The sequence below is a fragment of the Podarcis filfolensis genome (assembly GCF_964270895.1).
Source record: "Podarcis filfolensis genome assembly, chromosome: 2".
Taxonomy (NCBI): domain Eukaryota; kingdom Metazoa; phylum Chordata; class Lepidosauria; order Squamata; family Lacertidae; genus Podarcis; species Podarcis filfolensis.
This window is the reverse complement of record NC_139605.1, coordinates 120,128,961-120,151,471: the sequence shown is the minus strand read 5'-3', so window position 1 is coordinate 120,151,471 and position 22,511 is coordinate 120,128,961. Positions and strand designations below refer to the sequence as shown.

At 45.4% G+C, this 22,511-nt stretch overlaps 1 protein-coding gene across 1 annotated transcript; it reads right to left on the bottom strand.

The window, feature by feature from the left end:
• Positions 1-2,781: 2,781 nt before the first annotated feature.
• LOC310756077 (myosin light polypeptide 6-like) lies at positions 2,782-19,642 on the bottom strand. The gene is made up of 8 exons (XM_083599690.1): positions 19,504-19,642; positions 19,132-19,336; positions 11,399-11,426; positions 9,119-9,262; positions 7,995-8,168; positions 5,957-6,034; positions 3,999-4,037; positions 2,782-3,101 (listed from the first exon to the last, which is right to left on the bottom strand). The coding sequence occupies exons 2-7, from the start codon at positions 19,315-19,317 to the stop codon at positions 4,009-4,011; spliced, it is 639 nt and encodes a 212-aa protein (XP_083455816.1). The 5' UTR covers positions 19,318-19,336; positions 19,504-19,642; the 3' UTR covers positions 2,782-3,101; positions 3,999-4,008.
• Positions 19,643-22,511: the final 2,869 nt, after the last annotated feature.

Sequence of the window (22,511 nt, the reverse complement as noted above, 5' to 3'; positions counted from 1 at the left end):
AGGAGAAGCAAACAGGAAATATAGAGAAGGAATACAAGGAAAGGGGTGATGGTTCAGACCACTGAAAGAGAGAAGCAGGGAGACCTAAACAGGCAGCTACTGGCCGTAAACCTCAAGGGAAGCCCTTGAGTGTCCTCCTGCACACATGTCAGGACCCATTGAGTTCAAACGCACCTTGTTGATCCATTTACAGAGTGGAAGGTGAAGATTTTTCATTTTTGTTGAAGCACCAAACATAGGGCTACCCCAGGTCATGCATAGTTCATAGTTCATAGCCTGGCAGGAGGTTCCATGTAACAGGGATGTAAAGGTAAAGGTAAAGGGACCCCTGACCGTTAGGTCCAGTTGCCGATGACTCTGGGGTTGCGGTGCTCATCTCGCTTTACTGGCTGAGGGAGCCGGCATACAGCTGCTTCTGGCAAACCAGAGCAGCGCATGGAAACACCGTTTACCTTCCTGCCAGAGTGGTACCTATTTATCTACTTGTACTTGACATGCTTTCGAACTGCTAGGTTGGCAGGAGCAGGGACCAAGCAACGGGAGCTCACCCCGTCGCGGGGATTCGAACCGCCGACCTTCTGATCAGCAAGTCCTAGGCTCTGTGGTTTAGACCATAGTTTTCAGCAATAAATGTGTGTTCCCACTGCATACATTTGCAGTATGGTATAGTAAGAGTGTCGGACTAGTACCTGAGAGAACAGGGTTCAAGTCCTCAGTTTACCATGAAGCTCTCTGGGTGACCTTGGGCTACTCACCGCCTCTCAGCCTAATTTACCTCAGAGGCTGGTTGTTGTGAGGATGGGGAGAACCGTGTAGGCCACTTTGAGCTTCTTTGAGGGAAAAGTGGGATATAAATGCAACACATAAGTAATTTAAAAAATAAAATATTCTAAATTAACTGGCAACTCATGGATAATGTTTGAGTCTAATGGCCCTGCAGGAGTCAAATGAGACCAATGAAACAGAGTCTGGGTGGAGATATAAATATACTTTATTCTCAAACCAGTTCTTAGTGATGTTTATTTACAATAATGATTTACTTGGCAAATAATATATTGATATGACTTATTAAGTAAGCATGAAAGTCCTCAAAATAAGATATAGAACTGTGATGCAGTGACTACATTGTGCAGACACAGGGGAAGATTTAGGGCTGGGCTTTGGGAAGGAGGCCTGAGGGTCTCACAGGGTCCTAGAGGCCTCCCGTCTCCTCCCCAAAGCCAGGTGCCTCCTTACCTGCCTTTGCCTCACACTGATGTGGCCCTTGGTGGGCGGAGAAGAGCACCGGCCTGGGCCGCTCTGGGATCTCTTGTGTGGGGGTGCCTGGTTCCCTCCTCTTCAAAACTGTGCACCCAGGGTCACGGCCCCCCTGCACACACCCCTGATACTGTACAGTCATACCTTGGGATAAATACGCTTCAGGATAAGTATTTTTGGATTGCACTCTGCAGCGACCCGGATGCGCATGCGCAGATGGTCAAAATGACGTCACGTGCATGCATGGAAGTGGCGAAATGCGACCCGCGCACGCGCAAACGTGCTGTCGCATCTTACGTTCTGTTCAGGATGCGAACAGGGCTGCGGAATGGACCCCGTTCACATCCCTAGGTACCACTGTATTAGTAGTAGTGGCGTTAGGGGATGGGTAGTATCTCTGGTGGGGGACACCTACCTCTGGTTGTGCTCCTTCTGGGGTAGTTGTCCGCCTTTGGTCCCCACCCTGCACAAAGCTCTCACCTGCGGCTCCCAGAAGCTGTCAGCAAGTGACAGCGGCCACACCCTGGGAAACAGCTTTGACTGGCTGCCTAAACCAGGTGAGGGTAGCCAATGGGTCTCCAACGCTTAGTGGGTTAGGGATTTCCCCTGCATGCGGAAACAGGCTCTAGTGGATTGGGTGGATGAGATCAGAAGTGCATCCAGTGGCCAAGAAGGCAGTTTCTGCCCATGCTGCAGAGGAAAGTGAGGGATGGATGGGGCTCATCCACCTGGGAAGGTAGCCCAACTAGGAGAAGGAAAACTCTGATTCTAAACCTCCTCTGCCTTGTGGGAGATTTTCAGGAGAAGAAAGGGCTAAGGAGTAAACCCTACACAAATCCAGAGTGGAGTCCCTAAGACAGTTGGATGGCATCCTGTCTGCCTCCTTCCGGCAACCCAGCTGGTGGACCACATCAGTGAGGTTTGAGACAGATGAATGCCAACAACAGTAGTATCATCCTCTCACATTTCCTCCAAGTTGGCATACATGGTCTCTCCCCAAACAGGTTTGACAGTCTTGCCAAATTACCCAGTGAGCTTCATGGCTGAGTGAGAATTTGAACCCTGGTCTCTCTGCTCCTAGTCAAACACACTAACCACGACACCACACCGCATAATGTTTGGTCCTGGGCAGACTTGAAGCATGTGTGGCACAGGCAGCCCACCTGGCAGAAGGGGACCCCATGGCAGCTCCCTTTCTATTTCAGAAATCACTTTGTGGAGTTTTGTTCTAAAGCAGTGAGCCAGATCTGGATGTGTGTGCAAATTCACATGTTGTTGACAAATCCTGGCTCTCCTTCCGCTTTCCAATATGGTTCGGAGTTTTTGGGCTGTCACACAATTCCCTGACAACTTGGTGTTGTGGGAACCTCCTTGCATTTCCCCACCACAAAGATGCCAAAGATACATTTTTTTCTGTTTTTATTGTGCATACTCTCTTGATGATTTTATGCTGTGAAGCGCTCTATAAAAATGTGTTTTCATCATCATCATCATCATCACACAAACTCAGAGACCAGAAAGAGCTGAAAACCAACGACTTTATTGTCCAGTGGAGTAAATGTATTGTTTTGGGAGAGTCAAAATGATTTAAAAATTTGTTTTTCTCATAGAGGCTGTAGCATTCAATGGTGCCCCCTTCTGGTTCCACAGAGGAACACTCAGTGATGTTCCCACATTGCAGTATAAAGGAAGCATCATTTGCAGCCAGCACTCTGAGCAAGGGTTGGGTGGCCGATCGTGTTTATACAAAGGTAGAAAAATGGGGGAGTAGATTCCACCGGGGAGTGATGGGTTTAGCAGTCCTGCCTGAAGGGTGCAGCTATTCAACCCCACCGTCAGCAGGTCTGTAGAGAAAAGAAGATGGTGTGTCCATTACGGTCCGTATCAAAGATTAGCAAGAGTTAGTATGAAGTAGCTCTTCAAGACAAGAGCTCTGAAGAGAAGGTGAAAATTCTTGGTTCACCAGCTTAGCTACATCAGCTCTGCAATGCTAGTCTTTGCAAACATCAGCACTAACAAGTTATAGCAAACTGACTTTATATCAACAAGCAACAGCAACAAGTAACTTTCCTGGAGTGTGCACACTTGATAATAAAAGGTAAAAGGACCCCTGACCATTAGGTCCAGTCATGGCCGACTCTGGGGTTGCTGCGCTCATCTCGCTTTATTGGCCGAGGGAGCCGGTGTACAGCTTCCGGGTCATGTGGCCAGCATGACTAAGCCGCTTCTGGCGAGCCAGAGCAGCACGAAAACGCCGTTTACCTTCCCGCTGGAGTGGTACCTATTTATCTACTTGCACTTTGACGTGCTTTCAAACTGCTAGGTTGGCAGGAGCAGGGACCGAGCAACGGGAGCTCACCCCGTCGCGGGGATTCGAACTGCCGACCTTCTGATCAGCAAGTCCTAGGCTCTGTGGTTTAACCCACAGCGCCACCCACATCCCATGCACACTTAATATTAGTGGGCCTCCCATCAGGGGTGGACTACGGTAATCTTTCATAATATGTCACCCTGTGTGAAGCTAAAATTTGGTGCCCCCAAATGGATCTTCTCAATTACGGATCTTCTCAATTTTGCACCTTCACGGCTCCAAGATACCGCACACAAACGTAAAACTTCAGAAGAGAGCTCAAGGCTCAATACTGAAAGAGGTTACAGGGAAGGAAATGTTATTTCCGGTGGGGAGGAACACACATCACTCCACAGAATTAACCACACTCATTTCTGAGGCACATACTCACTCTCTTCCGCTCAGACTGCCATGATGTGTTTGACAAAGGCTGTGGAGAGAAAGGAAAGAGTTGTCAGGAAATTAAAACTGCCTGCCACCACATTCACATGCTCAGTATTTTGGTCCAGCGAGCCTTTTACACCTGTTCCCCACCCCCATATATGTTTTCATCATCACATTTTCTAGGGTAACAAGAGTACATACAGAGCCTCTGTTTCCAAGTCATATAATCCTTCAAACAAGTCAGTGAGACATTACTGTTGTAGGAAATGTGGAGTTGAGGGGAGTAAAGGGGAAGACAGTAGAATTTCATTATTTTGTATAGTATATAAGCAAAGCTTTTGTTTCAGTGTCACGCAAACAGGGACTTTATTTTTGTTTGCTGTGTGAGAGACCAGAAGGCCCAGGGTGTGGTTGGTTGCAGTCGGTTGGTTGCAGTGTATTTTGTCTGTGTGTGCAGGGGGGGGGTATTGCTGGGTCAGGTTAACCATATTGATTTGTATGCTGTTGTGGGGGGATTGGCTATTGCCTTGCTGGCTTGCATACACAATGAAGGAGAGCCAAACTGGGTGAAGGCATCCTCCTCTTTTAGCTTTCCTAGGAAGGCTGTTTTCCATACCGTTTGGTACCAGTGGTCCATGTTCACTCCCAATAGATGCCTCCAGTGTCTAGTTATGGCGCTCCAAGCAGCTGAGAGGAAGTGGCTTATGAGCTCTTTGTCATGTGTGTTACACCTGATCTTTTGAGGTAGCAGTCAACCTTTACTGCCTCGTCCCTCCCTGACAGATGTTTCATTAGCAACTCAGGTGACAACTGGCCCACTTGCTCACCTGCAATCTGTTTTCCTGCCCTCACTTACTTCCCCTTAAATATTAGGAGTTTCCTTTCTGGCATTAGCAGGTCATGAAGTGCCTAACTGCTCCCTGCATGTAGCATTGAGGCCCTAACTGTCGAATGGGCCAGTTGTGGCTTCTGTATTACCAACAGTACTAGGCACTTAAGCACCTCATCCACACAGTGTTGCACATTTGTTTGCATATGAAAACTGCAACAAGCAAAGTCCAGCATCCCATATAACTTGGGAACAGAGGAAGCTGCCTTGTACTTAGACAGACCATTGGTCCAGCAAGCTTGATACTGTCCACACCGATAGGCTGTGTCTCTCCAGGGTTTTAGAGGGGGGTATAATCCCAGCTCTACCAGCAGATGCCAGGGATTGACCTGAGACTTTTCACTTGCAAAGCATATTCTTTACCACAACTTGTAGATAATGTGTGCAATGTTCTGTACATTACCTGCTTTTTAATATTCATTTGTAAACTGCTTAGAGGTTTTTCTACAGTCGAGTGATATATAAATTTAGTTAATTGCGATATACAAGCTTGCAGGATCTACACTTTTATCACCACATTTCCCTGTGAAACTGGGAAGTGTCGCTGCTTCCCTTGAATCAAACTAAACTGTCTACTCACCTCTTCTAAGTGATCATCCATAGGCAGGCTGTATTTTAGGGGGCAGAACTGAGTTATCTGCAACGCAATTGATCAGTTACTTAAGTATTTTTATTTACTTTCTTGATTGGGGGGGAGATGCCCCCCCTGCCAAGGTCCTGGGCTCATCCAGACTTCCTTTTGTGCCATACTTTCTAGGTTGACGTTTTAAAGCGCTGTGTCCAAGCATTCTTTTTTATTTTCCAGCCACTTTGCCCGTGAGAACCCACTCTTTAATGCTGAATCAGAACAAAAGGCAATTTGTGTTACCCACAGATTGCCATCTGCTCTGATTCAGTGGTAAAGAGCGGGTTCTCTCTGGGAAAGAAAGAAAAGGGGCAAAAGTGTGTGGGGGGGGGAGTGCTTGGATACAGTACTTCAGAGTGTGGCCCTGTGTCTAGGAAGTCTGGATGAGTCCAATATGAGTGTTCCGACACTGGGCCTACCTGCTCATGCAGAAACAGACCCAGTCTCTCACCTTCATAATTGATGCAGCCATTAGCATCTTCGTGCCCAGCTAATAGAGTGTCTACTTCCTCTTCAGTCATTTTCTCACCTGGAAAGAGAAGGAGGAGGAACAGCACATGGAAGAAGGGGTCAGGTTCTTTACATTTCCTTCAGTCCCCATCAGCCCCAGCCAACATGGTCAAAGGATGATGGGAGCAGCAGCCCAGCACCTAGCATACCAAGTAGTTCAACCTGCATCTTGCGCTGAAATAACTCCTCAGGAATGTGTATGAAACTACATTGTTTGTTGCACCAAAGGTGGTTTGATGTAAATGGCATCAACAATCAAATCTGATTTTGAGATATTTGTGATAGACCATATTTACCTTTATTAAATTCTAATCAATTGCAGTTGATCTTCAAAACAGAATGTTGGTATGTGTTGTGTGTGTATGTCTATAAACAGGTATTTGAATTTTATTTTAGAGGGCCATACTTGGAAGGGGAGACCTGGGTTCAAATCCATGCCATTTGCAATGCTCACAAGGTGACATTTGGTCACTATTTCTCAGCCTAATCGATTTCACAGGATTGTAGAGCAAATTCTATCATATGCCATTGTGAGCTTCTTGGAAGGAGCGTGGGGCACAGCTGTGTAGCTGAGCTAGGATTTGAATTCAGTTTTTCCCAGTTCAAGCCTGATGGTCTAGTCTATCAGCATGACTAGTTCTTTAGGCTGCAACCAAAACCCCACTTGGGAGTAAGCCACATTGAACTCAGTTGCATTATTATGTTAGATATCATTCATCAAGAAACAGTAAAAGGCTGCAAACAGTTTTAAGAACTTTTTCTGTGAGTTCTGGGTGTGGTTTTCTAGGCTGATTAGACACAGCTGGTAATGTGTATAAAAGAAAAGAAGTCGCAGTTTGAATTTTGCCTGCAGAGAGAGAACACCCACATGCTTTGTGTTTGTTGTTTTTGTATAGCTGTAACAAAACCTTTGTTTGAGTGTTTTGCACCGATCTTGTGGTTCTATCGTCTGCCACCAGAAGAAAAAAAAAACCCTAACATATTATAGGCTTAGATTGAAGGGTAATAATGATCATGTATCCTTTCTTCTAAAATAAAATAAGGAGACAAAGGGTAGCAAAAGTATCTCTCCATTTTATAGACTTTTCACTTTTTCAATAGTTCTTTGCAGGCTGTGCACTGCACCTCCCTGGAACAGAAGCTCAAGTCCTTATTTATTAATGCATGCATTCTATAGTGGATGAGAGTGCAACAACTCCTTGCCACAAGGGCATCCTCTCTATATAAAGGCCACTCCCCCAAAACCTTAATGGGGAAGAGGTACTATGAGTCTACAGTGGGGCCAGTGTTAGTACCAAGGCAAGGGGAAATTAGGATGCAAAACCGTACCTGGAGAGACCAGGGCCAGATTTAGGTTTGATGAGGCCCTCAGCTACTGAAGGTAATGTGGCCCTTTATATGTCCAGCTGTCCCTAGTCAACAACAAATTGTCACTGTTTTTTAGTTTGAATATATGCTATATGGTAATTTATGGACCTAATAGGTATCTAAAGCCATTTGCACATAACAAATAGGAGCCTACACAACACAAAACACTGTTGCTGTATGTAGGCTTTATTTTATTTGTTTTTTATCTTGTATTTTGGAAATGTACATCCAGTTGTTTTTTCCTTTAATTTTTTTGGGGGCCCCCAAGAGAGTGGGGCCCTAAGCTATAGCTTGTTTAGCTTATATGAAAAATCCAGCACTGGGAGAGACAGTACCTAAGCAACACCAGCTTGCCTAAGGCCATCCAGTTCATTTATGAATGAACAATCATTTCGAACAAGGATTAATTGCAGCGTTGCCCATTAGCTAGTTTAGCACATCCACCTGTACCTAAAGCTGAAGTAAGTGAATGGGATGATGGCTGTGTTGAAAATGGGATCCTTCTGGGCTCTGGGCTGTAGCATGGCCTCCTCATGTTTGGTGTGCCCCCAAAGCTGCTTGGGCCTTCTGGCAACAAACTGGCGAGAAAGTTTTGCCTTGGCAGCACTTACCAAGCGTGGCGAGGACGTGGCGCAGTTCTGCGCCCATGACGGTGCCGTTTCCCTCTTTGTCAAAGACCCTGAGCCCCTCCACGTAGTCTTCGTAGGTTCCCTGATCTTTGTTCTTGGCAATAGTCTGTAACATGGGCAGGAACTCTTCAAACTCCACCCGCTTAGAATTCAGCTCTAGTGGAGGAGGAGGAGGAGGAGGAAAGACTGTCAACAGCAAACTAGTCCCAAGCGCTTTGCCTCCTAGATTTCATGGGGCCCTTCCCAGCCTACACCCTCAGAAATCTGTGTCCGTTGATTGTATACATTCCATGAGGACTGCACTCTTTCACTTGGAATGTGAACCCGAAACTGTGTTTTACATCCTGAAAATTGCTTAGCATGTGGTTTTCGGGGAGGATGGAGCACAGGCTCAGAACTGGAAGGAGGTGGTCACACATCAGCTTCTTTTATACTGGGTTTCTATGTAATACATACTCAAATTACCGGTATATAATTATACAAATTATACAGAAGTAAAGAAAGAGAGAATACTATATTCCATGTTTATGTTTCTACTATTGTCCTATTTTCTTTCCTTATTTTTCTCCTTTAATTGATACAATATCTCTGCTTCTGATATTCAGGCATGAGTGCCTAGGCTAATGCAGCCAAAAGGGCACCATCCATGCACACGTATCTCCTCTTTGCATGTGGGTGGTACCATTTTGGCGACATAAGCATCGGCACTCAAGCCTAAATAGTAGAACTAGTAAGATTGCTGAAGCTCTAAAGGGATGTCAGCCTCACGTCTGAAAACACCCTTCAGGGCTGATGTGTCCTGTGCAGCTTCCCACCCTTCCCCCCATTCCTAACTAAAGATGGACAGACCTCTCAAATTTGTTTTCCCAATCTTAAATTCAGTTCACCATATTTCCACATCAACTTGCTATTTTTTTCTATTTAAAAAGAGTTCTCATGAAAATTCACCAGCATTTTAGCAGCCCTTTCTCATGATATACACATTTTTGTATGCAGTTTTTGCCTAGTACTACTCTGTACTGTATGCTTGCTTGAATTTGGAATCTATTGCCCTCAAGTGGCCATACTGTACGTTTCCCTTTCTACTTGTGAGGATCAAGACTCACCGTCCGGCTTGGGGTGTCCCAGGACTTTCATGATCTCGGCATTTGTGGGATTCTGTCCCACGGCCCTCATCACATCTCCGCACTGGCCCAACTGGATTTTGCCATCACCAACCCGATCAAAGAGCCCAAAGGCCTCTTTGTAGTCTAGGGAGATTAGACCAAAGTTTTAATGTGGTTATTTTGTGATGAGGTCTCAGAACTGGGCAAGCTGCCGGGGACCGGAGGGTTTTTGGGGGATAAAGTGTCAAGCTTGCCATGCCAGCTGTCAACTTGATGGTTCACATAATCCCAAGAAACTAGACACCGCCGTCTGCAAGGTCTGTTTAACCTGCCCAGTTTCTATCACTCATCACAGCCAATATGAAGGGAGGGAGGGAGGGAGGGAGGCTGCTGCCTACCAAAGGGCAAGCTCTGTTCGGGATGCGTCTAAAGAGAAAACGATGATGGTGATCTTGAAAGGAAGACTCTGGCTATTCTTGCTCTAAACGAAAGAGGGATCTCAGGGACCTTCCTTCCAAAGGGGCATCACCTTGATCTTGGGAGGGTTTTAGTTGCCAAGGAATCATTTTTATATTTAGACAGCACCTCTAATCCCGTAGCAACCTTGGACAGCACAAAGGCATGGCTAATCAGGCACACCAAGAGGAACTGCATCTCTCAGATACCCAGGCCCCCAACTCCTCTACTAACTGAGCTAATGAGACATTCCTTCAAGTTGCTAAAGAAGGTTTCAGTGGTAAGGGCAATTGGAAGTGCAAGATAGTTAAATCAGGCACCTATAGGTGATTACAATGTTCTGTTTGTTGGAAATATGTACACTCTTTCTCTCATAATGCTTAGGGCAGCTTTCAAGATAATAGAGGGATGGTTTGGTGAGCATGGTGAGGCTTCCTAAGGACTTGCCTGCATTACAAGTGTAAATGTAAAACCACTTTCCAAGTTTATTAATGGTGAAGTCCTGTATAAGTCTACTCAGAAGTAAGCCCCATTGAGTTAAATGGGACTTGTTTCTAGGAAAGTGTGGCAAGGATTGCAGTCTAAACGGTTGCTGCTCCTAGCTAAAGAACCCACATATATTGTAATCCGCGTCAGGGCTTTTGGGGCAGAAAACCAGTTTATTGATATAAGATTTAAAAATAAGAGTTGCTGTTAAGTGGTCGTGGAGAAAGCCATGCCTCCAGAAAAAATATATAATTTCTTTTGTGTCATGAGGGAAATTATGAATGCCTTTGAAATAAAAGTGTGTGTGTGTGTGTGTGCATTTGTGCATGGAGGTGTCAGATCAGAAAGCTGAAACTAAAGGTGTGATGATACTTGGTGGGTTACAAAGGTGTATTGGGGGAAGAAAGGACAATTGTAATTACTGTTTGCTCAGTCTGCACCTGGAGGACTGGAGTCTATGTGAGGAGGAAGCTGGGGCAGGGATAAATTATGTGACTGTCCAAGAGGATGGACTAGGCTTCTGTGTTTCCAGTCTCTTGACTCTAGCAACTCCGTTCTCCGCTGCTTATGCCATGAGACCAGAAGTAGCTGTAACTCCTCTCCCACTCCCGGTTATATCTAGTACTACAAAAATTGTGATGTGATCTCATCCCCACTTCAGGTTTCCCAGCAGCCAGTTAAATGAAGTGGGGGTGGAGGACCTTGCAAAACACTGGCATCATGTTTTGCTTCTTGGTGTTCTAAATGTTATGGGAAGAGGAGAAGGTGATACGGGGCCATTGCTTTTGATAACAGCTCCCAGTCCCTAAGAAATTAAGAGGTTTTAGGAAGTAAAAAGCAAACACCAAGATGCACACAAAGCAGTTACAGTGGTACCTCAGGTTAAGAACTTAATTCATTCTGGAGGTCTGTTCTTAACCTGAAACTGTTCTTAACCTGAAGCACCACTTTAGCTAATGGGGTCTCCTGCTGCCGCCGCGCCGCCGGAGCACGATTTCTGTTCTCAGCCTGAAGCAAAGTTCTTAACCCGAGGTAATATTTCTGGGTTAGCAGAGTCTGTAACCTGAAGCGTATGTAACCTGAAGCGTATGTAACCCGAGGTACCATTATATTTTGTTTGAGGTGGGCTGTAGAAGTGAATCAGAAATAGTTTTGCCACCAGGTGAAAGTTCATGCACTTATGTGCATCCAGGCACACCAGCTTAGCCCCGCGACTGTGGGTGCAGGGGGCATGCATGCACAACGTCAGCATGCTGCAGGGCGCATGCAGTGTCAGCGCTTCTGCATGTATCTCAGGAAAGCTTCTCCTGGCGCCTTTGGACAATCAAACTGGCTTACCTTCCAACTGCTCCTTAGTGAATTCAATCTACAAAGAAGAAAGAAAGTGGTTGGAGATCATGACAGTCACAGGAAAGGGGCAATGGTACTGAAGTGAGAGAGAGACTGGGCAAGGTGACAGGAAGGTGGTCAAGCCCAAGTTGTTGATAGAAATGCCAAGTTATAAAAAGGAAGCATTAGGACTCGCAGAAAACTTCTTCAGCCAGAGATGAGTGGACAGAGCAGATGCTAAAGCTCCCAAAGAAAAACTAAAGATGGAACAGGGCAGCTATGCTATGTATTTTGTCCATTTTAACATTTGACCGGTTAATTTTCATTGGCGAACAGATGTGTAAAAAATGGTCAACTTGTTTAGAGTTGATGACCATACTGGACATTTGTATTGTTGCATTTTTCAAAAATACCTACACAGTCCATCAGGGTTAGGAATTTTGCTTATTCAGATCAAATTCTCAGGACTCTCCCTAGGCCACCCCCTTTCTGCAGACCACGACTCCTCACCAGTCCTGCTCTGTGCCTTCGTGAAACTCTTTAACTGTGATATTGGCTCTTGCTAGCCTGGATAGAAATCTCTGGCTTTATTGTGGCTGGAATCATGAGCGTAGCCAAGGGGGGCCCAGCGGGGAGATGCCTCCCCAGATCAAGTAAAACAATAGAAAAACTTAACTGACCAATCACGTTGGTTCTGGCCCCCCCACAAAAATCCTGGCTACACCCATGGCTGGAATGCAACCTCTTGTACAAAGAAAAGAGTCACACCCATTACTCTGGCCTTGCCTATCACTAGGAGGCCCTCAGAAGTTACCTCATGAGAGAATGCAGCCCTCACACTAAGAAAGGTTCACCACCTGTGTGTCTATATATCACAAATGTCTCCTCCATGGTCATCTCTGAATGGTTCATTTTTACTCCCTTTCTCTGTCTCTCTGTTCTCCAATTTTCAGTTCTCCTCAGACCTGTCTCTCAATCTTGTCAAACAAAGGGTGTTTCCAAGACAAGGAGCGCCTAGAAAGATACAATCTTGGGTTTTTTTGTGGTAAGCCAGAAGTGGAATTGCAATTGCTTTTCCCGAGTACCAGGGATTTTCTTTTGTGTGTCCACATTCTGCTATGTTCCATTCATATCAGTGGGTGAGACACAGCTGTGTGCGACAGTTCATTCTCCTTCCCTTCCCTCCATTCTATCACTCTCACACCAAGACTTTTAAAGAACTTCCAAAATCCATATTGGAGTATACTATTTTTCATCCAACCAAACTGTCACAAAAAAAAGCACGCAAGCTTCCAACTTCTCCACAATTCTTCATCAGGCCAGGTGGGAAACAGTTCTGTGGAACTTGAAAGCTTGCACACTGTTTTGTGTCATTTTGGTTGACCTCATAAAGGCATTGCCCTAAAATGGGTTTGGGAATTTTCCTTATGAAAGTACCCAGCTACTTTCTAATGTTGTCTAGGTTCTTGGGAGATGACTGCCTTTCACAGTTGAGGTTATTAAAGGGCGGGGGGGCGTGAAGGATGGAAAGGCAGAGAGAGAATAAACAGAGTGCTGCCAAGGAGATTTCCACGGCCTCCCCTCCTACCCCAGCTCCAAGGTAGTTGGGGAGTTGCAATTTCACCTCTCTCTCCCTCTCTCTGCAAGGAGGCAACGCATTCTGCCCTGCTCCCTGCCCACTCAGCTCCTCTGAAGCCTTGGGTCAAGAGGTCTGCTGCTGACTGACCGACTGGACTCCCGATGAGAGATCCAGCAGCTTTTCACTTTCCTTCCTGCCACTGAGAAAGGGCAACTTGCTTCCTCAGCCTTATAAAATAAAACAAAAAATACTCACTCTCCTGCAATTTTGCGCAAGTACTTTGTTTGTCAGTAAACAAAGAGGGGGAAAATGCTTTCCCATTTCTCTCCCTTCCCAACTGTGGAGACTCAGTTCCCCAGAACTCCTCCAAATTTTATGCTAAATCCACTGAAGAGTCCAGAGGAGCCAGTGGTCAGGCCAGGTCTCTCTCTCTCAAGCGATGGTGCCTGCTGAGTCTTCACATGTTCATTCAGAGTCTCCCAGCGGCTTCTGGATTTCTTCACTTGCCTCTTCATCTGCTAATTCACTTCCTGAGTTCAGTTCCAATGGGACAGCAGGACTGCTGTATTTTGTGAACCACTTTGAGATTCACAAAAAAAGGGTATAAGAGTTTTTAAGATAAAATAAATAAAATGAGACCGGCAGCTTTTCTCAGAGATGTGCAAGGTAAAGCTGCTTACAATGTTATAAACATTTCACAAATTTAAAATTACACGGTTAAAAACCCACATTTTAAAGCAGCACAGAGCAATTAGTTAAGATATAGGGCTTACTGTATGTTCATTTCCAGCACATTCATTCAAATAAGTAATCAGTGTTTTAAAATATGTGGAATGGCCTTACCAGATACTAAAAGCGTGCTTAGGTATGGGAAGTGGGGGGGGCAGGGTGATAGGGCTCATTTATGCCCCCGCCCCCCAAATGCTGCTATACACATAGGAACCACACCTCTTGCACAAGTTGAGCATCTTTCCCTCTGGAGATGTGCTTCTCTTCTGGGTTTAAAATTATAATAATGAATTCTATGCATTAGGGGGGAAGTCATGTGTATCACTGAGAAAACACAGATGTATTACAAATAGATGATGATGCACATGGGCCCCTATAAAATGCCAGTGAAGAAGGCAGGCCAGTTCCAGTTTCAATGCCTCATGCAGAAGCTGTCCAAGGATGTTTGCAGACCAAGGTGTGGAATTGCCACTCTCCATACACTTACTTTTCACAGGACATGCACATGGCATCACTGTCCATTAATGTCTATCCTCTGTCTTCCCTGCATTATATATGCCTTTTTTTCAGACAAAGTCTTTGCTTTTTTCAGAAGTACAGAAGAGTAGAGCACTCTCTGTAGCTGCAGATTCCCTTAGCAGTATCTCTTAAAGGGCATCGTTTTCATGTGGGCAGTGACCAACAACTCAGGCGAATCTCTCACAGCTTTGCAGCACACTTTCACTATAAACTTTGCAATGGGTGTCATTTTATCACATTTATTCATTTTTAAATTGATCCTTTTAATTAGGTTAATATGTGTTTCTGGTTTGGTTTTTTTAATGCATCACATTTTTTGTTTAAAAACTGAACGAAATGTAGCCAGAAAAGCGTTATATGCTAAAAAGATCAGTGGGGGAAATGAGCAGGGTGATAAGATGTTGGGCACCACAAAGGTGTGCTGAGCTTCAAATGGTGAATTGAAGCTTCCCCTTCGTCACTCACAGGAGCTGGTGTGGATGGAACATGGAGGACTGTGCAGAGAGAAAAAGTGCAGGAAGGCTCGTGATTATGTGGAAAGACACCTGCAGTTCCGCTTATTGCTTACAACAGAGAGGCAATCTTGGAGCCAGAGGATGGAATGAATGAGCATGACTTCACTTATTAATGCCAATGGGTCTACTCTGTGTAAAGGTTAGGTGTATTCCACCCGGAGTCTGAAAGCACCCCAAACCCCTCAGTCCTCTGTGGCAGCTCCTAGGGGCCCAAAAAGGCTGTGGTCCAGGCATCTCACTGTACAGTACAGGGCTCCATATATTTGTTCCGTCCTGGCCTGCCCCAGCTGCAAGGTTTACAAAAGGTAACAACTCTTGCTTCTGTTCATCTTGCTTCCCACAGGCCTTGGGAGTAGATCCTGGAGACGGAAGCGTTTCCCCCAAGACTACGCATGTGTGGCCATGTGTGGCTGGAGATGGGACCCAGCCTAAGGCTGGCTGGCTCATGAGGAGGCTTGGAGCACAGGGCAGGAGTGGAGGGAAACCAGGGTGAACTCTGGATTTTTAGTTTTGCGACATGCGACACTGCAGATGGAGATATAGAAGCATGATTAGTCGCACCAACAGGGTGAAGAACAGCTTCTATCCGTGGGCTGTTAGGCTGCTGAATGAAAAGGTAACAACAGGGCAACTGACTTTTGGGTTTGGTGGGTGTGCGTCAGTAAACGAGGGGAATTAAGACTAAGAGAGATGAGTGGGGGGAGCTCGTGTAATCTCACTGTATACAAGTTGTAAAGGTAAAGGTAAAGGGACCCCTGACCGTTAGGTCCAGTCGCGGACAACTCTGGGGTTGCAGCGCTCATCTCGCTTTATTGGCCGAGGGAGCCGGCGTACAGCTTCCAGGTCATGTGGCCAGCATGACTAAGCTGCTTCTGGTGAACCAGAGCAGCGCACGGAAACGCCGTTTACCTTCCCACTGGAGTGGTTCCTATTTATCTACTTGCACTTTGACGTGCTTTTGAACTGCTAGGTTGGCAGGAGCAGGGACCGAGCAACGGGAGCTCACCCCGTTGCGGGGATTCGAACTGCCGACCTTCTGATCGGCAAGTCCTAGGCTCTGTGGTTTAACCCACAGCGCCACCCGCATCAACTTGTACAAGTTGTACAAGTGACAATAAAGTATTTCTATTTTTATTTATCATTGTGGATCTGCACATTTTACAGGTACTCTTTTTTCTGGTTGTTCTGTGGCCCGTGGACAGTGCAAATGAGCCCTGTGTGTTACGTGGGACCAAGAACAGTTCTTCGCCGCGCATGCAGGTGCTGCTGTGGCCAGGCCTGGAACTGCTAGGCCAGACTGCCTCTTCCTGCATCAGAGGCCAGCCTCTCGCTGGCTCTTTCAGCCTTGTGACCAGCAAAGACAGGAGGAGGAGATGCTTAAGGCGCCAGGGAGGCCAGTTCAGCAGGAGGTTTCTAGGACTGGAATCTAGAGTGGGTTTAAATAAGGGCTCGCTTTCCCCTCTCTGCCATCACTCTCCTTATTGAAGCCCCTACCTCACTGTTTCAGGAATCCCGCAGCGTTAGGAGGACATGGCTGTTGACTGAATGCCCCAATCCTCCTGCAACTTGATCCTCCCAGTCTCAGAAGGTGGCATCCCAGCAAAGGGATAGAGGTGGGATTGAAATAACTGTTCCCTGTAAAAAGCGGGGAATATGCTAAGTCCCACCCCCACCCCACCCCCGCTGGTGGCCACCTGTCCCTGGCCGGGCTTTCTGAGAATGCAGGCCAAATACCAGGCTTTTGCGCCTGCTGTTCGGACCTGTCGTTAAAATAACAGGAGCCCTTTCAATTGCTAAATTTATCTTGCCCCTCTAACCCGCTAACCTTAGCTTGCTGCCCTTCCCACTCACCATTGTCTATTGAGATGGGGAAATGGACTTTATTTCCTGGCTGCCTAGAAGCAGCACTGAGACAGGGTTGCCATACTTCAAAAAGTGAAAATCCAGACACAAAATTTGTTGAGCTTCTTTTTGCAAAAAGAAAATTCGCCAAAAGCTACACTTCCGGATTTCCTCAGACATTTCAACACTTTCTGCCTGGACGCTGCTTCTGAGGGCCTGATCCCGGTTATGTCCAGATGTATGGCAGGCAGCCCTACACTAAGAGCAGAAGAAGAAGCTCCAGCTTTCCATGAAGCAATGAACCCTAAAGGCCTTGAGGTCTGGTGTGGTGCAGAGGCCAAGGAAGGAACTTCCTTTTAAATACTGTATGAAAGACCCAGACTCAACTCTGTGCTTAGCTACCTAGCACACTGTAGTGCAGCTTTGCGTAGGCTGATAGTCTTCAGCCATTTCAGATGTTTCACCCACCTTTAGGCTAAACATGCATTCGGAGACCCATTTCTTAATTTTGTTACCATTTATTTGTAGCCTTACCCAGCTGCATGGCAGACCAAAATCCAGTAGGTACAGCTTTCCCCCAGCACAGAGAGATAGTGATGGGGAAGCGGCACCTGTTGAATTTGTGCCTGCAAAAAGCTTGTGTCAGGAAAAAAAGAATGATAAACCTAGATTAAGCATCTTTAAATATGAGGATATAACTATATTTATATCTCATATGCATTATAAAACTAAATTCAGACTGGGGGAATTCACTGAATGTCAGCACAAAAGTTGGAGAACAAGGGCAATCAAATTCAGCATTTTGTTCCCAATAGCAGTCAGCAAGAAGTCTTTGGAAGCAGACAGCAGGACATTGTGCTCTGGTTGCATGCCCAGCACTTGGAACCCCAAAACATACTGTCTCTTGACATGGAGGGCTAATTATTTATCATGACTAAAAGTCTAGAGTGTGATCAAGTGGCCAACTTAGCTTCACACAAATCCACACCTTGCACAGTCATTGTCCTGCCTTTTCTTTCTTTCTTTTTAAAACTAGAATTCATTATCAGCCTTGAAGGCACACAATGAACTCAGAATGGACTGAGAAAGAAACATGCCTGATTTTAGACATTCTCATTTCCCATATGGAGCTCCAGTTCCCAACACTGTATCGTTTAGTCCAGCAGATAGTGTTAGCCTTGAGCCCAGGAGACTTAGACCCAAATCCTTGCTGATGTACAATTCACTAGAGCTTTTTTTAACCAAGCATCTGTGCTCCTTAGCTCCCTCTCTGAAAAACATGGAACAATAGCTGTGAGGGTAAATGAAACAAATCATTTTAAAGAGCAGCAAAACTCAGGGAGATCAGCTGTCTCATCTGGAGACAACGAAATAAGTTGCAATTAAATCCTACGGTAGTTCATTCCGTTTTATTTTCTGTTGCTTCAGACCCAGTGTTGACCACTTCCAATAAGAGTGGCCAGATTTCCCATGTTTTGGTTCCAGCCAGAGTTAGCTGGGCAAATTTAAACACATATGAAGTTTCTGCAAAATGTAAAACTGAATATGGGGATTCAGTAAAAAGGAATGATAATAAACAGATCAGGTAAGAGTTATGCATGCCATCAGTACCTTTCAATTGACACCCAGTTGACACCTACTTGGTCCCTTGCTGTTCATGAGAGGAGCTGTGAGCTTGGAGATAATGCAGCAGGGTCTTGCCAGCTATTTGGGTATCCCATAGGAATGGGGTTGTCTGGTGGCCAGTTTATAGGTAATGTGTGTGCATAAGCACATGCTGCTCCTGTCAATTGAGTTTTACTTGGCTTTGACTCATTCTGATCTTTCTGCCAGGGGGAAATACCTGACTGCTTCAAGGGAGTTGGAAAGTAGTTTACGGAAGCCTAGAGCCTGACAAGTTTTTCAGAGAGTTGGTGGTCTGAAAGAAGAATCTCTTTTCATGGTATGTTGTTCATTCATCCCACCATTTGCCTCAAATAAAGTGGCTTTGTATTGTTTCAAAAATCTGTTTGATAAGAAAAACAGGCAAACGAAACATGTGTACCACGAGAAGTGAAGCCTCTTTCAAATCACTTTCAATTCTGTTAAAAACTATCGTCTGTCTCTGCCCGGGCTGAGGATATTATTCAAGCCCAAACATATTTAATACTCCAAACACCTTCTGTGGAGTCGGGCTGGGTGGGTGTTTGTGAGTGGAACAGGGCTAGGCTTGGCTTCTAAAATGGTGATAGCTGCCTTGATTTATTTAGCCCCCTCTTCGCACCCACTAATTCATATTAGGGTGCGCCTAATTAATTATTGCAACCTGTAACCTCCCTTTATCCACTTGTAATGCCCTGCTGCAACACTTCTCAAATTAGTTACCTCTTACAATAATATCATCCCACAAAGCACTCTGTCTATTTAGTAAAAGGATAGAAAACACTTTAGATCCAGATAAAATAGCCTAAGATCCTGGCCACCCCCTCCTCCTGCTGCTGCTGCCTTTAACCGGCTTCCTTCCCAAGAAGAGAAGGGTTCCCGCAGGTGTCCTGTCCCTTCAACCATGTCTCACTCACCACAACTTTGGAGAGGTCAATTGGGGGATCCTTGGGCTTTGCTGGCGCTGCTGGCGCTGCTGGCGCTGGTTCTGGTGCTTTGCCTTTAGCTCCCGGGGCTCCTGGCTTCGCTAGAGCTGGCTTCGCTGCTGGTTTGGCAGGCGGGGGTACTGGCCGTTTCACCGGGGCATCCTTCTTTGGGGGCATGTTCTCTCTGTGTCTCCTGCTGGGAATGAAGCAGAGGGGAAGTCAGCAGATGTAGGCAGGATCCTCAGCTCAGGCTGGCTCTGCCCGGCTGCAGTTTAAATAGCTCTGTGGATCCTGTGATGTCAGCCCAAGAGGACTAGCTGGGTATGGAGTGGGAATGCATCTAAAAATGGGAGCATCAGTCACCTTCAGCAATGCTAGTTCCTCCCTCCATTCAAGACAGAGAGATCTCAAAGGGCTTTGCTACAGCTAAGCATCCTTTCTGAATAGCCAGGCCTTGGACGTGCCTTTGTGGCACCAAGCCAGTCAGCTCACACAGCAAATCCTCTGGCTCTCTGCACCAGTCATATGGGCTAGCAGAAGGCAAGCGGGGGTGGGATTCTCCTTCTATTAACATTGCATCCAGCCTGGCTTGACTGCTGTTCTAAGTAAACTGCAGCAGCATAGGACCCAATCTATCGCGGGGAGGGTGTAACTATGGCATAATTATCTAGGAACCTCTACATTGTGGAGTATGTTGATTCTTCTAGTTGCACTGATCTCTCTCTACACACACACACACACACACACACACACACACACCACACACACCCACACACACCCACACACACACACACTTCTTGGCAACTCAGAATGCAGGGTCTGCACACATCACAATACAGACACTGGAAAAAGCAACAACTTGTTTAGCTAGAGGGTGTTTTAGAATCATTGCAGCCTGATTGGCACAATAAACACAATGCTTTTCGTTCTGCAAAATATTCAGTTTGGGATGGATGGAAATTGGAGATACTTAGACATGGATGTAAAGAATACTTCACATGAATTAGTTGCACGATCCTGTGATCCCAGCATCTGTCTGTCTGTAAGAAGTGTTTTATTTTGGGTGGGTTTCCCTCTGTTTGCAAATATCAACAGAGGTAAAAGCCTGAGACAGACATTCATCATAGTCCTCGTTCCCTCTGCTGCCCTTAAAAGTTGGACTAAGATCGCTTCCAAAACAGCTAGTTTAATGAGCGTTTATCCCAATTTGTTTGTGGTGAGATTAGACACTGTGTCAAGTAAGTGTTATCCCAGAGCATTTCCCCATCACCTTCCTTATTGCAAAAGATCTGATCTTTTGGGTTTGTTTTGCAAGAGTCCCAAATGAGCTTTAACTGTGCTGCCTGAATTTGCCAGGGTGCGATTGAATCCCACCCCAAAATAGCGACAGTCTGAAAGTGCCCCAAATTCCTGGCAGCAAATGTATCTGCCTTTGTGTACATGCATCTGTTTCTGGCCCTGACTCTCTTTTCTCTCTCTCCCTCCCTTGCTGTTGCAATTTTAGAGTTTGAGCAGCTTGGGAGCAGGCACCTACCAGTTTCACTTCTGCATGAAGGGCATCGTTGGCACACACAATCATTATAATTAATACTTAAGGTCAGGATAGTTAGTAAGAGGGTGGAGTAATACAGGTTGTCATAGGCTCCTAAACATTTTTTAAGAAAAAAAGCACTGAGTTATACCATTAAATTATATATCAATGGAAAGATAATTTAATGAAGAATGTAATGCAATAACTTTTATGAAGGATTATTTATTACAACAGCAGTCATAAAGAAGAAACGTGAAAGACACAGAAAAAATGAGATATATAGTACAGTGGTACCTCGGGTTACATATGCTTCAGGTTACATACACTTCAGGTTACAGACTCCACTAACCCAGAAATAGTACGTTGGGTTAAGAACTTTGCTGAGTTAATTGATAGGTTAGACTGTTAAGACAAATTATCCAATAAAAATTGAGAAAGATGGAAAGAATTTGCTGAAACAAATAATTAAATTAGAATACAAAAAGGGAGGTGTGAGGAGGTCGATGAAACAAGTAAATGAAAGACAAAGAGATGGAATATTGGATGTGTGTTTTATTTTTATTTTTTTTATTGTTATTGCTGTATTTTTCTTTCTATTTTTACTTTTTTTTCTTTTTTCTATCTATTTTTTATGTGTATGTTGTTAATTTTTCTGCTGTTTGCTTTCTGTTTCTTTTTTTTTGTAATCTCTAAATTCTTAATAAATATCATTTAAAAAAAAAAAGAACTTTGCTTCAGGATGAGAACAGGAATCGTGCTCCGGCGGCACGGCAGCAGCAGGAGGCCCCATTAGCTAAAGTGGTGCTTCAGGTTAAGAACAGTTTCAGGTTAAGAACGGACCTCCGGAACGAATTAAGTACTTAACCCGAGGCACCACTGTACAGGTTAAATTGCCATGTTGGCACTTTGCGATAAATAAGTGGGTTTTGGGTTGCAGTTTGGGCACTCGGTCTCTAAAAGGTTCGCCATCACTGGGCTAGGGAGTAAACTCTACACAAATCCAGAGTAGAATCCCTAAAACAGTGGGATGGTGCCTTGTATACCTCCTTCCAGCAGCTCCTGCAGCCCAGCTGGTGCCAAACATCTTGCTCTGCTGCGAAGTCACTTCTGTGCTGCTAGTGCAGCAAAAACAACATGGGAGGCAGCAGCTGCGAGTTACTGGTCTCTGCAGCCACAGCAGGCGCTGTGATTCTCCAACGGTTTGACTTCACCCCCTGACGCACACTCACTCCATTGTCTCTTCGACAACAAGTGCAAGGAGATCTTTCTGGAACACAGAAGCCACAGCTGTGCAACCCCAATAAGCTACGCTTTGGTGGGGGAGCATGACCCAGATTGCATGCACGGGGTGACACCTTTGCCTCATTTGGTGAAACAGGATGGACAACCACTGTTGGTTGTTATTTAAGATGGTTCTGCGCCCGTGAGCACTTGTCTTCTCACCTTCTGTCCTGGTAGCCAGGCAAAAGCAATCTGGGTCTAAGCAGAGATTCTTGATTCTGAAGGGCTTGTACTGGAAGGAGTCATGGGAACTTTTTCATACTGCAGTGGTACCTCGGGTTACATACACTTCAGGTTACATACGCTTCAGGTTACAGGCTCCGCTAACCCGTAAATAGGTTTAAGAACTTTGCTTCAAGATGAAAACAGAAATCGTGCAGCAGCAGCAGCGGGAGGCCTCATTATCTAAAGTGGTGCTTCAGGTTAAGAACAGTTTCAGGTTAAGAACAGACCTCCGGAACGAATTAAGTATGTAACCAGAGGTACCACTGTATGTCTATACAGATGTTGTTGTCTCTCCCCCCCATCTGTTGTGGCGTCAGTAGAAATAGGGGTTGGA